The 15,109-nt window shown below is 52.7% G+C and overlaps 2 protein-coding genes across 2 annotated transcripts; both read left to right on the top strand.

Moving 5' to 3' along the window:
- The first annotated feature begins 3,094 nt into the window (after positions 1 to 3,094).
- CD93 (CD93 molecule) lies at positions 3,095 to 7,948 on the top strand. Its single transcript, XM_015856671.3, has one exon. The coding sequence runs from the start codon at positions 3,770 to 3,772 to the stop codon at positions 5,432 to 5,434; it is 1,665 nt and encodes a 554-aa protein (XP_015712157.2). The 5' UTR covers positions 3,095 to 3,769; the 3' UTR covers positions 5,435 to 7,948.
- Positions 7,949 to 11,865: 3,917 nt separating this feature from the next.
- THBD (thrombomodulin) lies at positions 11,866 to 14,629 on the top strand. Its single transcript, XM_015856672.3, has one exon. It carries the CDS (start codon positions 12,130 to 12,132, stop codon positions 13,771 to 13,773), a length of 1,644 nt encoding a protein of 547 aa, XP_015712158.2. The 5' UTR covers positions 11,866 to 12,129; the 3' UTR covers positions 13,774 to 14,629.
- Positions 14,630 to 15,109: the final 480 nt, after the last annotated feature.

Here is a 15,109-nt window from a genome sequence, read left to right as displayed (position 1 = left end):
AAACACTTATTGATAAAAATAGAAGAAGGAATGAAGATTTTCCTCAGAATGAAAAAATAAGAACATAATATTCATAAATGCATATCCAAATGTTTGTGCATGTGATATCATAATGTGTGTGTGCTCACACCTGGTTCACAAAGCCTTGCCAGGCAGTCACTGCTCCGTCCTGTTACACTCTGAGTTTTGGAAGTGTTTGTATTTGTTGTTGTTGTTGTTGTTTTTCCCTCCTTGTATTCAAAGTTCTTTGCTTCTCTACTTCCTTCCAGGCTTTTTAAAATAACCCCAGGGCTCTTGACAGCTTGGCTGATGCATTGCATCGCGTGCGCTGGCTCCTGGTAGTGCTCTCTGGGAGGAGCTGGAAAAGGGAGGGCAGGGAGAGGGGCCCAAAGCTCCATGGGTTGGGGTCCAAAATCACTGGATGCAAAGATTTCATCAGAAAGATGATGTACCACTGACAGATGGAGACAGATAGAGCACCATAGAAACAATCAGAAGACACTGGTTTGGGGAGCTGTCCCATCTGTAAGAACCTTATAGAACATCACTGTTCTTTTTCACCTGGCTGCCAGGCACGTGAGCCAACGTGCCCAGTGTTGCCATAAACGTAATTCAGATGATAGTTAGAAACTAAATGAACTAAATGAATCACCTGACAGTCAGTTTTGTCACATCCCCAGCCACTAATTCCAACCACTAGGCATCAGCCTTAGAGATGTTCAACTGGGAAACATTCCAGTTAGTAAGCTTTTCCTACTTTAAAAGCAGATGATAAAGATCTGACGAGGAGGTTCCTGTCTTTACAGCATGCTAATCCAATCAGGTGTTATTGCAAGTCACAGAGGAGGCTATATAAATGGTATTCTAAACCACCATCAGGAGCAGACCCTGCTGCACATCACTACATCTCACCCCAGCTTCTTACACTGACTTACAGTGTCCATCCCCATGGCATCGGGGTGGTGAGGCCCCGCTCTTGCTCGTCCTTGGGGTCCCAGAGGAAACCCAGTTCCTCCTATTCTTCTCAGCAGCTATTTGTACAGGTGTCCCCCCGCCTCCAGAGCCATTGTCCCTTGTCCTAGCCTTGAGCTGTCTGCACAAACACTTGGGGATGATGTCAGGCAGACTGTATACATTTCCTTCTTTGGCCTCTGAGAAATGTTTTTTAACCAACTCCTTCATTATTTTTATTTGCAGCGTGCCTTTGGGCAGGATTTCTGGTCTTGAGCAGATAATTCGGTTTTGATTAGCAGCCCAGACAGGGGTTTATAGACTTGTTCAGCCATGGGGGCTGAGAAACCAAACCCTTTTAATTTAAAACCAGGATTTTTCTTGCTTTTCATATAGGAGCATCAGCCCAACCAAGAAGAAATCTTAATAAGTGTGATGTATTTAATACAAGTCATAGAAGCATGATGTATTTTTAAGTTACCAAAAGAGACTCTCTTGCCAAACCTATGGGCAAAAATATTAACACGAGCTTTGCAGATGAAGATCTCACTAAGAAGTGCAGGGAGGTGGGGGGGCTTCCTGTCCAAATTACAACCAGCCTGTAAACAGCTCTAGCAGGAAAAGCCAAACATTTGTTTAAAAATAAAAAGCCAGTGGAAAAATTTATTACCTGTATTCTTGCAAATGGAAGGAAAGGATCTGATGGCATGGTCTTGATCTCATCCATAGCACAGGGAGGCTGACTGCCACATCTTAGACCCTGTTAGAAGGAAAAACATCACTAGCACCTGGGACAACCTCTTATACATCACTTCTCATTGCACATCTAAGTACTGTTGGTTTTGTCCATAACCCCCATTGGAAAGGGTTCAAAGGATCTGGGGCTGAGAACAGGCCATTTTTGGCAGTGAAACATTGACAAAAAATGTTTGTATGAGTTGACAGAAATACATGGTAGACTGAGTGCTTAGTTTGTTGGGCTGTGTCAGATGGAAAGAGAAAACACTGGCAGTGTTTTTACAAAAGGAAAGATATGTTCTGGGGTAACAGAAAGGAAATGCTTTTGTGTTGAGCACTGTTATTTTGTAACATATAAAAGGGAATTCTTCCCATTTCTTCCAGTAGGAAGTTTTGAGTAAAAATAATTCTAGATGGCATCAAAGTATTTTTTCCTTCCAAACCAGTGCTGGAGTTTGGTTGCTGAACCAGAATGTTCTGTGGCTTGCAAGTGCTAGCTGTGCTTTCCCTAAGCAACACTTCTTTGCTTAGAGCAGACAGGTAATGCCATCCCATAGCTGGCCAAAGTAGACTGCATGGGATGTTGGCAATAGGGTTGCATCTCCTGCCCTCTCTGTTGGGCTGAAGGTTGTGGCAGCTTTAGGTGTGCCAAGGTCTGCAAGCCAGTATGGGTACCCAGCACCCAGGTCTCCTGCAGGGATGTGGTACGTGAGCAAGTCTGGGGAATGAGAACAGAAATCTGTAGTTTTTAGGTTTCAGAGATTTTCCTATTTAGGGTGTGAATAGAGATGGAGCCCAGGTAGCTCAGACCCCACAGCTCTTCAGCCCCAACAGAGACAGACATAGTGCCCATCCTCTGGGTGGATGTGGCAGGCATGAGAACATCCACAACTGCAGCTGTTCCTCATCCCAGCTCTGCTTATCACACCACTTGCCTCACATCCCATGGCAGCCCCATGGTGTGCCAAGATGCTGTGCTCCTCATTAGCACTTGGCTCTTTTGTTCTTCCACTCTCTCATATACCAGATGTTTATATGATTGGGCAAATGAGCTGTCCCGTATTGCTTGGTGTCATTGAGCCTCTCCAGCCCATTCGTCTCCATCCAAACAACAAATGAAAAGCAAAAGGATCATTGTATCTCGAGAGGCTTTTGTACAGCTCTGTGGGATGAGCTATTACTCAGCCTGTAATGCTGTCACCAACTTGACCCCTCCACAAACACTGCTCTAACTGGCAGGAATCAGCTTTAGAAGGACAGTTTGCAGGAAAAAAAAAGAAAAAAGAAAAAAAAAAAAAAAAAGAAAAGAATAAATAAATAAGTAGCTGTCATGTGTTTGTTTAAACATCACAGAGCGCTGCGTTCACGACTTCACCCTGGAAATGACAGCCTCCTGTGGAGCCCCTGACACCAATGTAACCCAGCGGACTACCCTGCACTGGGATCGGGGTCAGGTGATGGGATACTGGGATAGGGCTGAGGCTGCAGCGGTGCTTCAGTGGGCTTGACTCTGTTCTGGCAGCCTGGAGGTTCTCACGACCCAGCTCCTATTCCAGGGCTTGTCCAGCTATTTAAAGCACACCAAGAGGGGAAAAGTGCTCCGAAAATGCAGTTTCTGTGCACTAGACGCTGTGCCAAATATTCAGTCTCTTTCATAGGCGAGGGATCCCATGGCTTGTCGTGTTGTTTTTTGCTTTTTGTTTTGGTTTTATTTTTGCCCACTTTCAGCAATACATGCTTGAAAGCTACAAGGCCGTATTAGGGATTCGAAAAGTCATCTAGCGGGTGAGTATACCAAAAAAAAAGCAGGATTCAGGCTGCTTTCTCATCCAGAAAAAGTGCCGGCCAAAATAAAGAAAGCACTTCTGCAGTGAAATGCCTGAAATGGGAAGCAGCAGCCTGGGGAGAAGGGAAGAAACAGAGGCAAACATCCCGCCTGTGACCAACACGCAACCACGCTACAGGAAGCAGTAGCCTCCGGTGATAAATAGGAGCCCCGGCAGCACAGGATGCGCGTGGGGTGAGCTCGGCAGGCCGAGGGGATGTGAGGCAGTGTCCGTCCATCTGTCCAGCCGACGGGATGGCTGCGGCCCTGCTGCTGCTGCAGCTGCTGCTGGTGGTGACTGCAGTGGCAGCGGGTGAGGACGCCGAGGTGCTCTGCGCCGACACCGCTTGCTACACGCTGCACCGGGCCGAGCTGGGCTGGAGCGCTGCCCAAGAGCGCTGCCAGCATGATGGTGGCAATCTGGCTCCAGCAGGCAGCAGGGCTGAGGCCGAGCGACTGGAGAAGCTGCTGGCAGCCAGCACGGCCACCTCGGCCTGGATCGGGCTGCGGCTGGAGCGTGGCCACTGCGTGCAGTCCCAGGAGCCGCTGCGGGGCTTCGCCTGGGCGGCCAGCGGAGAGCCCGGCAACTACTCAGCATGGCTGGCCGAGCCCCACATCACCTGCCTCAGCACCCGCTGCGTCGCACTGCGGCCTGCCAGCTCCCACGGGCCTCCGGGATGGGTTGACCGGCCGTGTCGGGCCACGCTGCCCGCCTTCCTCTGCAAGTTCAGCTTCCGGGGGATGTGTGGGCCCCTGCGGCTTGGGGGGCCCGGCTGGGTCAGCTATGAGACACCCTTCAGGGTGAGCAGCCCTGCATTGGCAGCTGCCCCCTTTGGCACGCTGGCGGAGGTGGGCTGCGAGGGGGCTGCGAGCCCAGCCTTCTCCGTCTGCAAGGGACAGCTGGATGGGGATGGCTTCTCCTGGCATCCTCCTGGGCCCTTCTGCCCCAACACCTGCACCCACAACAACGGAGGCTGCCAGCATCTGTGCGTGGAGGCACCTGGGCAGCCATCACACTGCACCTGCCATCCTGGCTACGTGCTGGGCCCTGACATGGCCTCCTGCCTGCCTGAGGATGCCTGCCACAACAACCCCTGCCAGGGGGCCTGCCGGCCCCGGCCTGGAGGCTACGAGTGCATCTGCGAGGCTGGCTACGTCCTGGCACCTGATGGCCTGCACTGTGTGGATGTGGATGAATGCCTGGAGGGGCCCTGCAAGCATGAGTGCCACAACACAGCAGGCAGCTTCTTTTGCTCCTGCCAGCCTGGTTACCAGCCAGCAGGGCCTGGTGGCCGCGACTGCCGTGATGAGGATGAGTGCGCCCAGCCTGAAGCCTGCCCCCAGCTCTGCCTCAACATCCCCGGCTCCTTCCGCTGCACCTGCAGGACCGGCTACCAGCAGCAGCCTGGCAGCAATGCCTGCCTGGATGTGGACGAGTGCCTGCGGGACCCCTGCCCTGGGACCTGCCGCAATCTCCCAGGCAACTTTGAATGCATCTGCCCACCTGGCTTCCTCCCACAGGACGATGGACATGGCTGCCTTGCCGCACCCACCACTGGAGAGCAGCTAGCAGGCACCGTGGGGACCACCACCATCCTCCAGAATGCTAGCACCATGTGGACCATGGGCACCCGCAGCCCTGCAGCCGTTCCTGGTGGGCTGACACCACCAGCCCCCACGGTGGCAGGGTCAGAGCACAGCCCTGAGCATGGCGCTGATGGCCCCCGTCTGCTCCTCTACTACATCCTGGGCAGCCTGGTGGCCATCCTGCTGCTGCTGGCCTTCGCCCTGGCCCTGCTGGCCTGCAGGAAGAGGGCAGCAAGGAAGGAGAAACCAAAAGCCAAAAGCGCAGCGGACAACTACTGCTGGGTGCCCGAGCAGCCTGAGAGCCGCAGCAGGGCAGGCAGTGAGCGCAGGTAACGGTGCCAGCACTGCGGGGCTGCAAGCAGAGGAAAACCAAAGGGAAGTGGGGTGGGTGATATTCTTTCCGAGATGATTTTGCATGCCTTCATGTCTGAGAGCCTGTTTTGGGGCGTTGGGCAAAGCAGGATCCAATCCCAACCCCAAGGCAGGTGCAAGTGTTGGTTGCGCAGATATGAAGGGAGCCCAAATCATGCTGGGAGTGTTAGCTGAAATGTATAAACCTCTGCTTCCCGAACTGAAGGGTTAATGGGGAAGGAGCAGAGAGGCCGAGAAGGAATGTAGTGTAATATTGTAGGGGTTCCTTGCCCACATTGCTCCTCAGCTCTGCAAAACCTCACCAGACTTGGAAATTGCAGCAAAGGAGAATATTGATTTGGCTTCCTATGAGAAAACGATCAATCTCATCTGTCATTCGGTCTCTCCTTCTCAGATTTAAATTGTGGAGCTCCCAGAGTGATAATTTCCCTGCTCCCTCACCACCAATCCCTTGTCATTCAAATATATATATATATACATATGACTGTGCCTTACCTACACTGTGTTCTGCGGTCTGCTGTTCAACCCTGATGTTCCCCTTGTTCTCAGTGAAACAGGGTTCACATTTTGAAGTGTTTCATTGTGGTAAGAGCCATTAGCTGCAGCCACAAGCAGCTGGTTCTCATTGTTGATATTTGTGTTGTTGTTGCTTTTAGAAGATATTATTACAGAAGCCATAGAATAAGCATTAGCAGCAGAAAACTCCTCCAGCGAAGCAGGAGCTGCAGGGGTGGTGGGGCTTCAGGACTGCTTGAGTTAAGCTCGTGTGGGGTCTGAGCTGAATGTTTTCTCCATCCATCCCTGTAAACAATGCACTGGATGTTGTGTGTTCGCTAACTACTGCATAAAACCTCCAAACACCCTTCAAAGCAAATGATCTCTCAGGGCAAAGTTTCTCCCCCATCTCGGGCTCAGTCCTGCAAAGAAGAGGGAAGACACATCTCCCTCTGGGAAGCAACAAGGAGATGGAGCTGCTGGCTTGCAGAGGAATGGGAGCACCCCCAGCAGTGCTTCATCCTGATTATCCCTATGCAAGCAAGCAGCTTTCGCCCGAGCAGCAAGGAGGCAGCTCGTGGCCTGCATTCATTTGAAGGGTACATCGGTTTCCTGAAGATTCTGCTGTTTTTATTGTATACTTGAGGCTTAATTGCAACCAAAATGGGAACTTGAACACAAAAGATTTTGCTGCGGGCAGTGACCTGCATCCTGTTCTTCCGCATGTGGAAGAAACCGCTTTCCTGCTGTTCTTTCTTCTTCATTCCTCCATTGTAAAACAAAACAAAACAGGAAAGTGTAGCTCCTAGCTGATAGAAATGTTTTTTTAATGTTCTGCTCGTGCTTCCTTTTCTCCAAGCAGTGGTTTGGAGCAGCAGCAAATACAGCAGTGGCGTTCTTGGAAGTCCTGCAGAAAATTCATAGCGTGTCTTTGTTATGACAACAAGCCAGCAGAGCTTTCTGAATACATGAATAAATTAAGCAGATGAATAATCCCACCCAAATCAGTGGGATAACCTACATACATAGCAAGAAGCCTGCACAGTCAGTCTGCACTAACTGGATGGGGAAGGAACAGTCACAGTGATGTGCCCCCAGTTCAGGGTTGCTTGGTTTGCTGGATCAAAAGCTGAGGTGTTTTCAAAACAGTGATAGTCTCGAGAGCTTTTCTGCCATGATTTTCCTATTATGGTATCATTTAATTGTTCTACACAGAGCACTGATTCCACTCTGAATAAGGGAAAAAGAAGCATAAGCGCAGACTCAGAGCAGGCAAAAACCTGGGAGTTGTTCATTCTGCAAAACCCCTCTGTAAAACCTGTAAGCTTGATTTCTGTTGCCCACTTGGTGTGTTCTGGTGCACATACTGCATCACCAGTGTAGCAGATCCTATGGCAGGAAGGCATTAATACATCCCTAGGTTCAGTGTGGCTCTTCCAAGCAGAGTATTTCCTGATGTTGCTTCCTCCAGCCTGGTGCTGTTCCACTTGGACAGTCTCATCTCCCTTTCTTACTGCCATGAAAGCAGCAGGAACATTTCAGTCTGTGTCCTCATCAAGTTATCCAGGGCCCAGGGTGAAAACCTTGAGCTAAATCAGTTGGAACAGGATCAGACAGGTCGGTACCCCCGGCTTACAGTCAGGAGAGAGGGAATGCTCACCATCACTCCATCTGCACACATTGAGCAGGTCCTATAACCTGTCAGGATGGCAGGACTGGCCAACCAACACATCCCAAATGTTTCAAAGTGTTTTTATGTAACTGTTTATTGTTCAGTTTTTATAGTCCAAGAATCCAGACATACCTCACCCTGTGTGAAAACTGCACGTCAGTACTGAGTTGTGCTTTGTGATCCCTGGAGCAGTGGAACAGCACTGCAGCTGTTGGCTGCCTTCAACTGAAAGAAGAAAGTTCTCACATGCTGAACAGCGCTGTATGTTGCTTTCCTGATCAAACACCAATAAAGTCTTAATGGAATAAGTCTTTGGTGATCGTTTGATACATATACTCAAATCAAATCACCAACCCAAGCCTGCAATGACCAAGCAGTAGTTCAGCCACCCAATCCACTTGTGTTTATTCCCATTTGTGACAAAGGCACTGCGAGGAAACAAACTCTGCCAGTAGAACTTAGAGAACAGATAGTGAGTAACGTTAACATATAATCTGCAAAAATACCACGTGCCTTGCAAAGTCAGACGCTGCAAAAACAAATGCTTTAAAGTATCTGCTCATTTCCTCTTTTTTATCTTTATTTTCTCTAAATATTTCCTGGCATTTGGCTCCCTGAAGCTCTTTCAAGGCTGGTAAGTGAGGCTGATGCCTTGCCAAGCAGGGCCTCTGGTGACAATGTGACAGAGGAGAGATGGGGCTTTCCTGAGGACTCAGCATGCTCCTTGAGTGACTCCAGCTGCTGTGCAAGTGCTGGGGATGGTGCAGGGCTCAACAGAAAGCTCACGGAGTTCAGAGCTTACTGTGCTTATGTAAGCAAAACTCAGTGTTTCATCAAATGGGCTGGTAAGCTTCATCCAGCTGAGCACAGAGGAACTCAAAAACTCCTCCATCCTCTATAAATTGAGCCATGTGTCAACCATCATTTACAGATCAGTTAATTCCCCCAGATTTCCTTAGGGTGGGGAGATATTAAAAAATATCTCATTGAAAGCCTTGGGTTGGAAGGGACCTAAAAGCCCCCCCAGCCCCAAACCCTGCCATGGGCTGGCTGCCCCCCACCAGCTCAAACTGCTGAGGGCCCATCCAACCTGACCTTGGACACCCCCAGGGATGGGGCACCCACAGCTCTCTGGGCAGCACTGCCAGGGCCTCATCTCCTCTGAGTGAAGAATTTCATCCTAACATCTAACCTAAATCTCCCTCTTTTTTAAGAAGCCATTCCCCCTTGTCCTAACACTATCAAACAGTGTAAAAAGTCATTCCCCCTTCCTGCTTATAAGCTCTCTACAGGTACAGGAAGGCTGCAATGAGGTCTCCCCAGATTCTTCTCTTCTCCAGACTGAACAAGCCTACCTCCCTTAGCCCTTCTTCATAGGAGAGTTGCTGCAACCCTCTGAGCATCTACATGGCCCTTCTCTGCACCCACTCCAACAGCTGTTGTCCCTGCACAAGTCCATCAGTTGCCCTTCCTTTGTCCACCAATGCCATCACTCCATCACAGAAGACTGTGAGGTGGCACAGAGGAGAACTAGCCTCATTTTTGGGGTCTCCTGTGGGCCCCAGGTCCCCAGCAGAAGGTTGTGTGCTCCTAGCAGCCTGCTTTTAATTCTTCTCTCATTCTTGACATAACCTGAATATTAAAAAGGAGCGCTCTGTCAGCATCCCGGTATTAGGAGCCCCATTCCCCACAATTAACATATGAAAGAAACCCCATGACGCACAGCCCTGTAACCACAGCTCAGAAAACCCATTGCAAATGTCCAGTATCAGCATTCCCTTGGCAGAAGGGGTGATGGTGGCATTTGGGGTGACTCAGACCGGACTAACATGAAAACTCACTGTTCTGTTATCACAGCAGACAGCCAGTAGGAGCCTTGCAATAACTGTAAGTTGCAGAGCAATGTGATTAATCAACTTTTATCGAGGAATAGCGGCATGTCAGCAGGAAAGGCATTTCTTGATCTGTGACTCAGGGCCATATGAGCAAACGCCTGGGATGGTTTGGGGCACCAGAGGGAAAAGATCATCGGAATAGAAAAGCATTGTCAAACCATGATTAATCCCATGTCTTCTGCCTCTCATGTCTCCTGCTACCAGCAAACACAAGGGCAAGGACGTCTGCATGGTGGTCCCATACCTCACCCTTCTGGGAAAGCTTTGTTTTGGGATGGTTGGAAGATTTTTCTTGGCAAATGTCAAAATAGTGGTTAGTACACAGAGCCCTGAAGGGAAATTTATGTTTCTACGATATCTTTATGGAAACAAAACACACTGTTTTTATTCATCACTGATTGCATTCTGATGCTTTGTTTTCCCATTGTTTCCTCCAACCTTCCCCCGGTATTCTGCTGTTTCACTTCTGAAAACAAAACCAAACAGAAGGGGGAAGGAAAATTGAGGCACAAGAAGTGGGGGGGAAAAAAACAGAAAGCCATTAAGATGAAAACTGGGGAAACAAAACACTGCCTTGCTTTTTTCTTTTAATTTAAAGCTGTTTTGCTTTTTTAAAGCCAAGAAAGATGGGCGTTACCAAGCATTGGTGACAGCTCTCTTTCTGGCAGTGGCCAGAACTCCTTTAGAAAGTCACTGCTGTATGAGTAACTCGTCCTTCCTTTCCTAAGGAATAACTTTCCATGAAGTCAGAGCAAGGGACAAATATCACATAGGAAGAGGGATGATGCAGGGAAGTGGGAGGGAGGGCAAGGATGAAGGGTAGCCCCGAGGCAGCAAGCCAAGGGAGCTGTTATCCATAGTATTGATGATTATTAATGATCATCATTATCATTAATCCCCATCTTTCCCTTTTTCCCAATGCCCGCAGCCTCCCAGGAGCAACAGGAATTGCTCAGGGCTGGCAGAGGGCACATCAGGCTGGAGGGTGTAATAAAGTCACCTCCTCGCAAGGAGTGGAGTGAAGCAGCATGGATTTGCTTCTCTGCAGAGGATCCCGAGGGCTAATTGCTGCCGCTGAGCCTTCCAAGTAGAAAACATCCCTCTCTAAATTGAAAAGAAGGGTCAAATGCCCTTTTCCTTGAGTGGCGAAGCTTTAGATGTTTGCTTTTCATTTTTATTTTGCTCTCGGCCATGTTCTGATAGGAGAGGTGGATCCCGCTAGGATAAAAGCACGGATGGGGCCAAGCTGTCATAAAACCATGAGCAGGAGGCGGCCTCCAACTCCTTCCCCTGGAGAGCCACGTGATTGTTTTTAATTCCAAACCCACCTGACTTTCTTTAATTCCAAGCCCTGTTCCGTGCATAGCTGCTGCCATGCAGAGCACAGCGGATGTTCTTCTGCCCTCTCACCTCAAATCTCCTGGCCTTGCAAACTTGCAAAGGAAGCTCACAAAGGGATTGCCGCTCACCCCTGCTGACATCGAGCCCTACAAGTGCAAGGAAGCGCTGTCCCGAGTTCCCCGCTAACAAAAAGCTGCGAAACCCCGAATAGCTTATGGACCTACTTTCCCCTTTCGCACAAAAAAACCTCGGTTTCTTCTCAAAAAGCGACCCGAGCACTGTCCGTCCCCCCGGCGCTGCCACCTGCCGCCTGCGGTTGGGATCGCACAGCCGTGCCGACGGGTCCCGCTGTTACTCGGCATCCTCTCCCTGAAGCTGCCGGGCTGCTCCGGGCCACCCCCACGGCCGCCACTCTCAGGCAGGAAGCAGCACCTGACCCACTGCCCTCCCGTGCCGCCACCGCTGTCTCCTGCCTGTCCCGGAGGGTCCAGCAGCAGCTTCAGCTCTCCCGCGATTGCCTTCTGTTCTCCTTCTTCTGATGTCCCCCTCTCCCCCTTCTCCTCTTCTATCCCCCCCATCCCCCCTTTCTCCTCTCTCCCCTTCTCCTCTCCTCTCCTCTCCTCTCCTCTCCTCTCCTCTCCTCTCCTCTCCTCTCCTCTCCTCTCCTCTCCTCTCCTCTCCTCTCCTCTCCTCTCCTCTCCTCTCCTCTCCTCTCCTCTCCTCTCCTCTCCTCTCCTCTCCTCTCCTCTCCTCTTCCTCCTCCTCCTCCTCCCCCTCTCCCTTCCCCTCATCTTTCTTTTTTTTTCCCTTTCCTTTCAGTTTTTCTTTCCTTCCACCCTCTCTTTTCTTATTTTCACTTATTTTCTTTCTTTTTCTTTTAAATCTATCTCCACTCTTCTACTGTTTTTCTTTTCTCCTCTCTCCCCTCCCTTATCCCCGCCTCCTTTCCTTCTACTCTCCCCACAACTCCCCCCTCCTCACCTCTCCCCTCCTCCCTTTCCCTCCCGCATCCCCGAAGGGGCGGCCGTCTCTCCCCTTCCCCGCCGCGGTCACGCCCGGCCGGGCCCGGCCCAGCCCAGCAGCACCTCCCGACTCGCGGGGATTTCCTCCGCGCCGGAGCCGCCCCCGCCGCAATCCCTCCCGGCCCGGCGGCGGCCCGTCCCCGGAGGCGCTTCCTTCCTGCGGCCGGAGCTCTATAAAGCGGCCGCCCTGGTCGGCGGCATGACAGAGATTCGCCGCGCCGGCCGCCCGCCATGCGGCGGCTCCCGCTGCCGCTGCTGTTGGCCGGACTGGGGCTGGGGCTGGGACTGGGACTCGGCGAGCTGGAGCCGCCCGCCCCGTCGGGGGCGCAGTGCCTGGAGCACGACTGCTTCGCCGTCTTCTGGACTCCGGGGTCCTTCGCGGCGGCCAGCGCGGCCTGCGAGCGGCACGGCGGCCACCTAATGACCGTGCGCTCCACGGTGGCGGAGGATGCGATCGGGCTGCTGCTGCGGAACCGCGGCGGGCAACTGTGGCTGGGGCTGCGGCTGCCCACCCCGTGCACCGAGCCGGAGCGGAGGCTGCGCGGCTTCCAGTGGGTGACCGGAGACACCCGCACCGACTACGACAACTGGGCGCCGTCGGGGCGGCGTTGCGGGCAGCTGTGCGTGGCGGTGTCCCGGGAGCTGAGCTGGGAGGAGCGGCGCTGCGAGGAGCCGGCCGACGGCTTCCTCTGCGAGTACAACTACCCCGACAGCTGCCCCCGCCTGCCGGCCGCCGACGGCGCGTCCCTCACCTACCGCACTCCCTTCGGCGCCGCCGGCGGCGACTTCCTGGCCCTGCCGCCCGGCTCCACCGCGTTCGTCTCTCCGATGGGGCTGCAGCTGCTCTGCGAGGCTGCGGCCGTCGGCGGGAGGACGAGGTGGGGCCGCTCCGAGCCGGGCGCCTGGCCGTGCCGCCTGTCTAACGGCGGCTGCGAGGGAAACTGCGAAGAACTGGATGGGACTCCGCGCTGCTCCTGCCCCACCGGCAAAAAGCTCGGCCCCGACGGGCGCGGCTGCCTGTCTCCATGCGCCGGTGCTCCCTGCGAGCAGCACTGCGTGCCCGACGGGGAGAGCTTCCACTGCATGTGCTCTGAGGGCTACCAGCTGGGCCCCGACGGCAGCAGCTGCCAGGACGTGGATGACTGCGTCAAGGTGCCCGAGGTGTGCGAGCAGGTCTGCCACAACACCGAGGGTGGCTTCGAGTGCCTCTGCCACCGTGGCTACGAGATGGTGGAAGGGCACTGCATGCCCGTCCCCAACTGCAGCACTGGCCCCTGCGACCACATCTGCGAGGACGTGCCCGGCAGTTACCGCTGCAGCTGTGATGACGGCTATGTTGTCGACCTGAAGAATCCCACCCAGTGCGTGAGGCAATGTGAGGATGGCAGATGTCTGGCTGAGTGCGATGCCACCGGCCTCTCCTGTGTTTGCCCCGATGGCTTTGTGACAGACCACCTGCCTGATGGTGTCACACTCTGCGTTGACATCGATGAGTGCGAGAATAACTACTGCGACCACAACTGCACCAACACGCCCGGCAGCTACACGTGCCACTGCCAACCTGGCTATGTGCTCGTTGATGTCAACGACTGCAAACCCATCTCAATGGAGGACAACGTGGATGAGTACTCAGGAGATTCTGGGCCCTCCCTGCCCTTCCCCAGCCGTGTCCCACCCAAGGCAGAGCACCTGCACCCTGGGGCGCTGGTGGGCATCACAGTGGGCGTGCTGTGTGGGGCTCTGGTGCTGCTGGCTGTCGGCTACCACCTGGCAAGGAAGCGCTGCCAACCCCCCAGCTCTATGGAGTACAAGTGTGGCAGCCCCCGTGAGAAGGAGATGGGGCTCCAGCAGGTGTCCGCCAGCCAGAAGGTGTAGGGAGCCTGGCGGTGCACAGGAGACGGATGGAACTGGGTAACGTTTGGTTGTAACCCCCCTGGTTTTGTAAAGAGAAAGCAAGGAAAGCAGTTCGTGTCATTGGCTTCTTGTGTTTCCCGTGTCTGTTGTATACGGACCTCTGGCAGCGGAGCACTCAGATTGCCAGCAGTGCAGGGACCCCGTGGAGCTCACCGTGGTGGGGTTAAAGTGCTGATTTCTTTCCCCTCCCACCATTTGGGGACTGTTTGGGGGTGCAGTGGGTATTACAGGAGCACTGGGGTCATTTGTAGGAAGGGCATTTCCAGTGCTGGTGATACTGTGCCTTTTTCCTCTTGTGTTTTTCCTTTATATTTTTCATCCTTTTTAAATTTTTTCATCCAGGGATGAGTTGAATTTGTGTGGATGTTGAAGGCAAAACTTCCTGGTGATGTTTGTGTTCCGGACCTTGCTGCTTGCTTTGCAGGTGTGGGCTGGAGGGTAAATGGGGTGGGAAAGAAGAGTTGGAGGGGGGAAGATCCCTGAAGCAGCCCCCGGGGTTGTCAGTGCTGAGGGTCTGTGCCCGAGTAGGGGCAGCTGCCACAATGCCAAGCTTTTCAGATGGGATTTTGGGCTTGGAGCTGAGGTTTGTCTGTGCCCCTCAGGCACAGAGCAATGCAGCAGCCCCTGAGATGAACGCCAGCTCCACACTGCCCCAGTTGTCACTTTCCTGATGTAAATGGTTGAACCCACTGTTTTATACACCCAGCACATGTGTAAATACTTATTTATTTATTGGAAATATACCCTACGCCACGCGCAATCACCTCGTGATGTTGTGTGCAGACCAATAAAGCTTTTACTGTCTGATTTATAGAAACCTGGGAACGAGCTGTTCTTCCTGCCCTCCCTGCAGCCTGACCCCCCCCTCACTCTCCCCCAGCATCTCTCAGCCCCTTGATGAGGCTTGCAGGCTCCCCAGAAGCAAAGCAGAGCCGTGCTGAAAGCGTACCCTTCGCCGGCAGCATTAAAATAGAACGAATGAGCCAGAAATAGTGGAGAAAGGGAATAACACGAAAAGGACGACGCTCAACCCAAACAAGCTGGAAGTGGCTGATTTAACGCTGCTCGGTGCAGCTCCAGCTCTGCTCTTCAGTTCCCACGGCTGTGCTCAAAGTGCCCTTGAGGGCGATGCTTCTCTGCAGCACAGTGAGCAGCCTTCCTGCTGGAAAGCATCGGTTTGGTCCCTCTGCTTGGGGATATGGGGAGGGTCTATGGGATATTTTTAGCTGTAGACCTTTGTGGAAAGTTTTGCCTTTCCCTTTAAGATGAGGGGAGAAACTCAAGGTGGGCACCTGCT

This window comes from Coturnix japonica, chromosome 3, assembly GCF_054131305.1.
Source record: "Coturnix japonica strain WE chromosome 3, WE-NBRP24, whole genome shotgun sequence".
NCBI lineage: Eukaryota > Metazoa > Chordata > Aves > Galliformes > Phasianidae > Coturnix > Coturnix japonica.
Note: the sequence above shows the minus strand (reverse complement) of the source record. Positions and strands in the feature narration are given on the sequence as shown.

Bases quoted from the DNA above. Each gene is read 5' to 3' on its own strand.
- CD93 (XM_015856671.3), top strand. From the start codon at position 3,770: ATGGCTGCGGCCCTGCTGCTGCTGCAGCTGCTGCTGGTGGTGACTGCA.
- THBD (XM_015856672.3), top strand. From the start codon at position 12,130: ATGCGGCGGCTCCCGCTGCCGCTGCTGTTGGCCGGACTGGGGCTGGGG.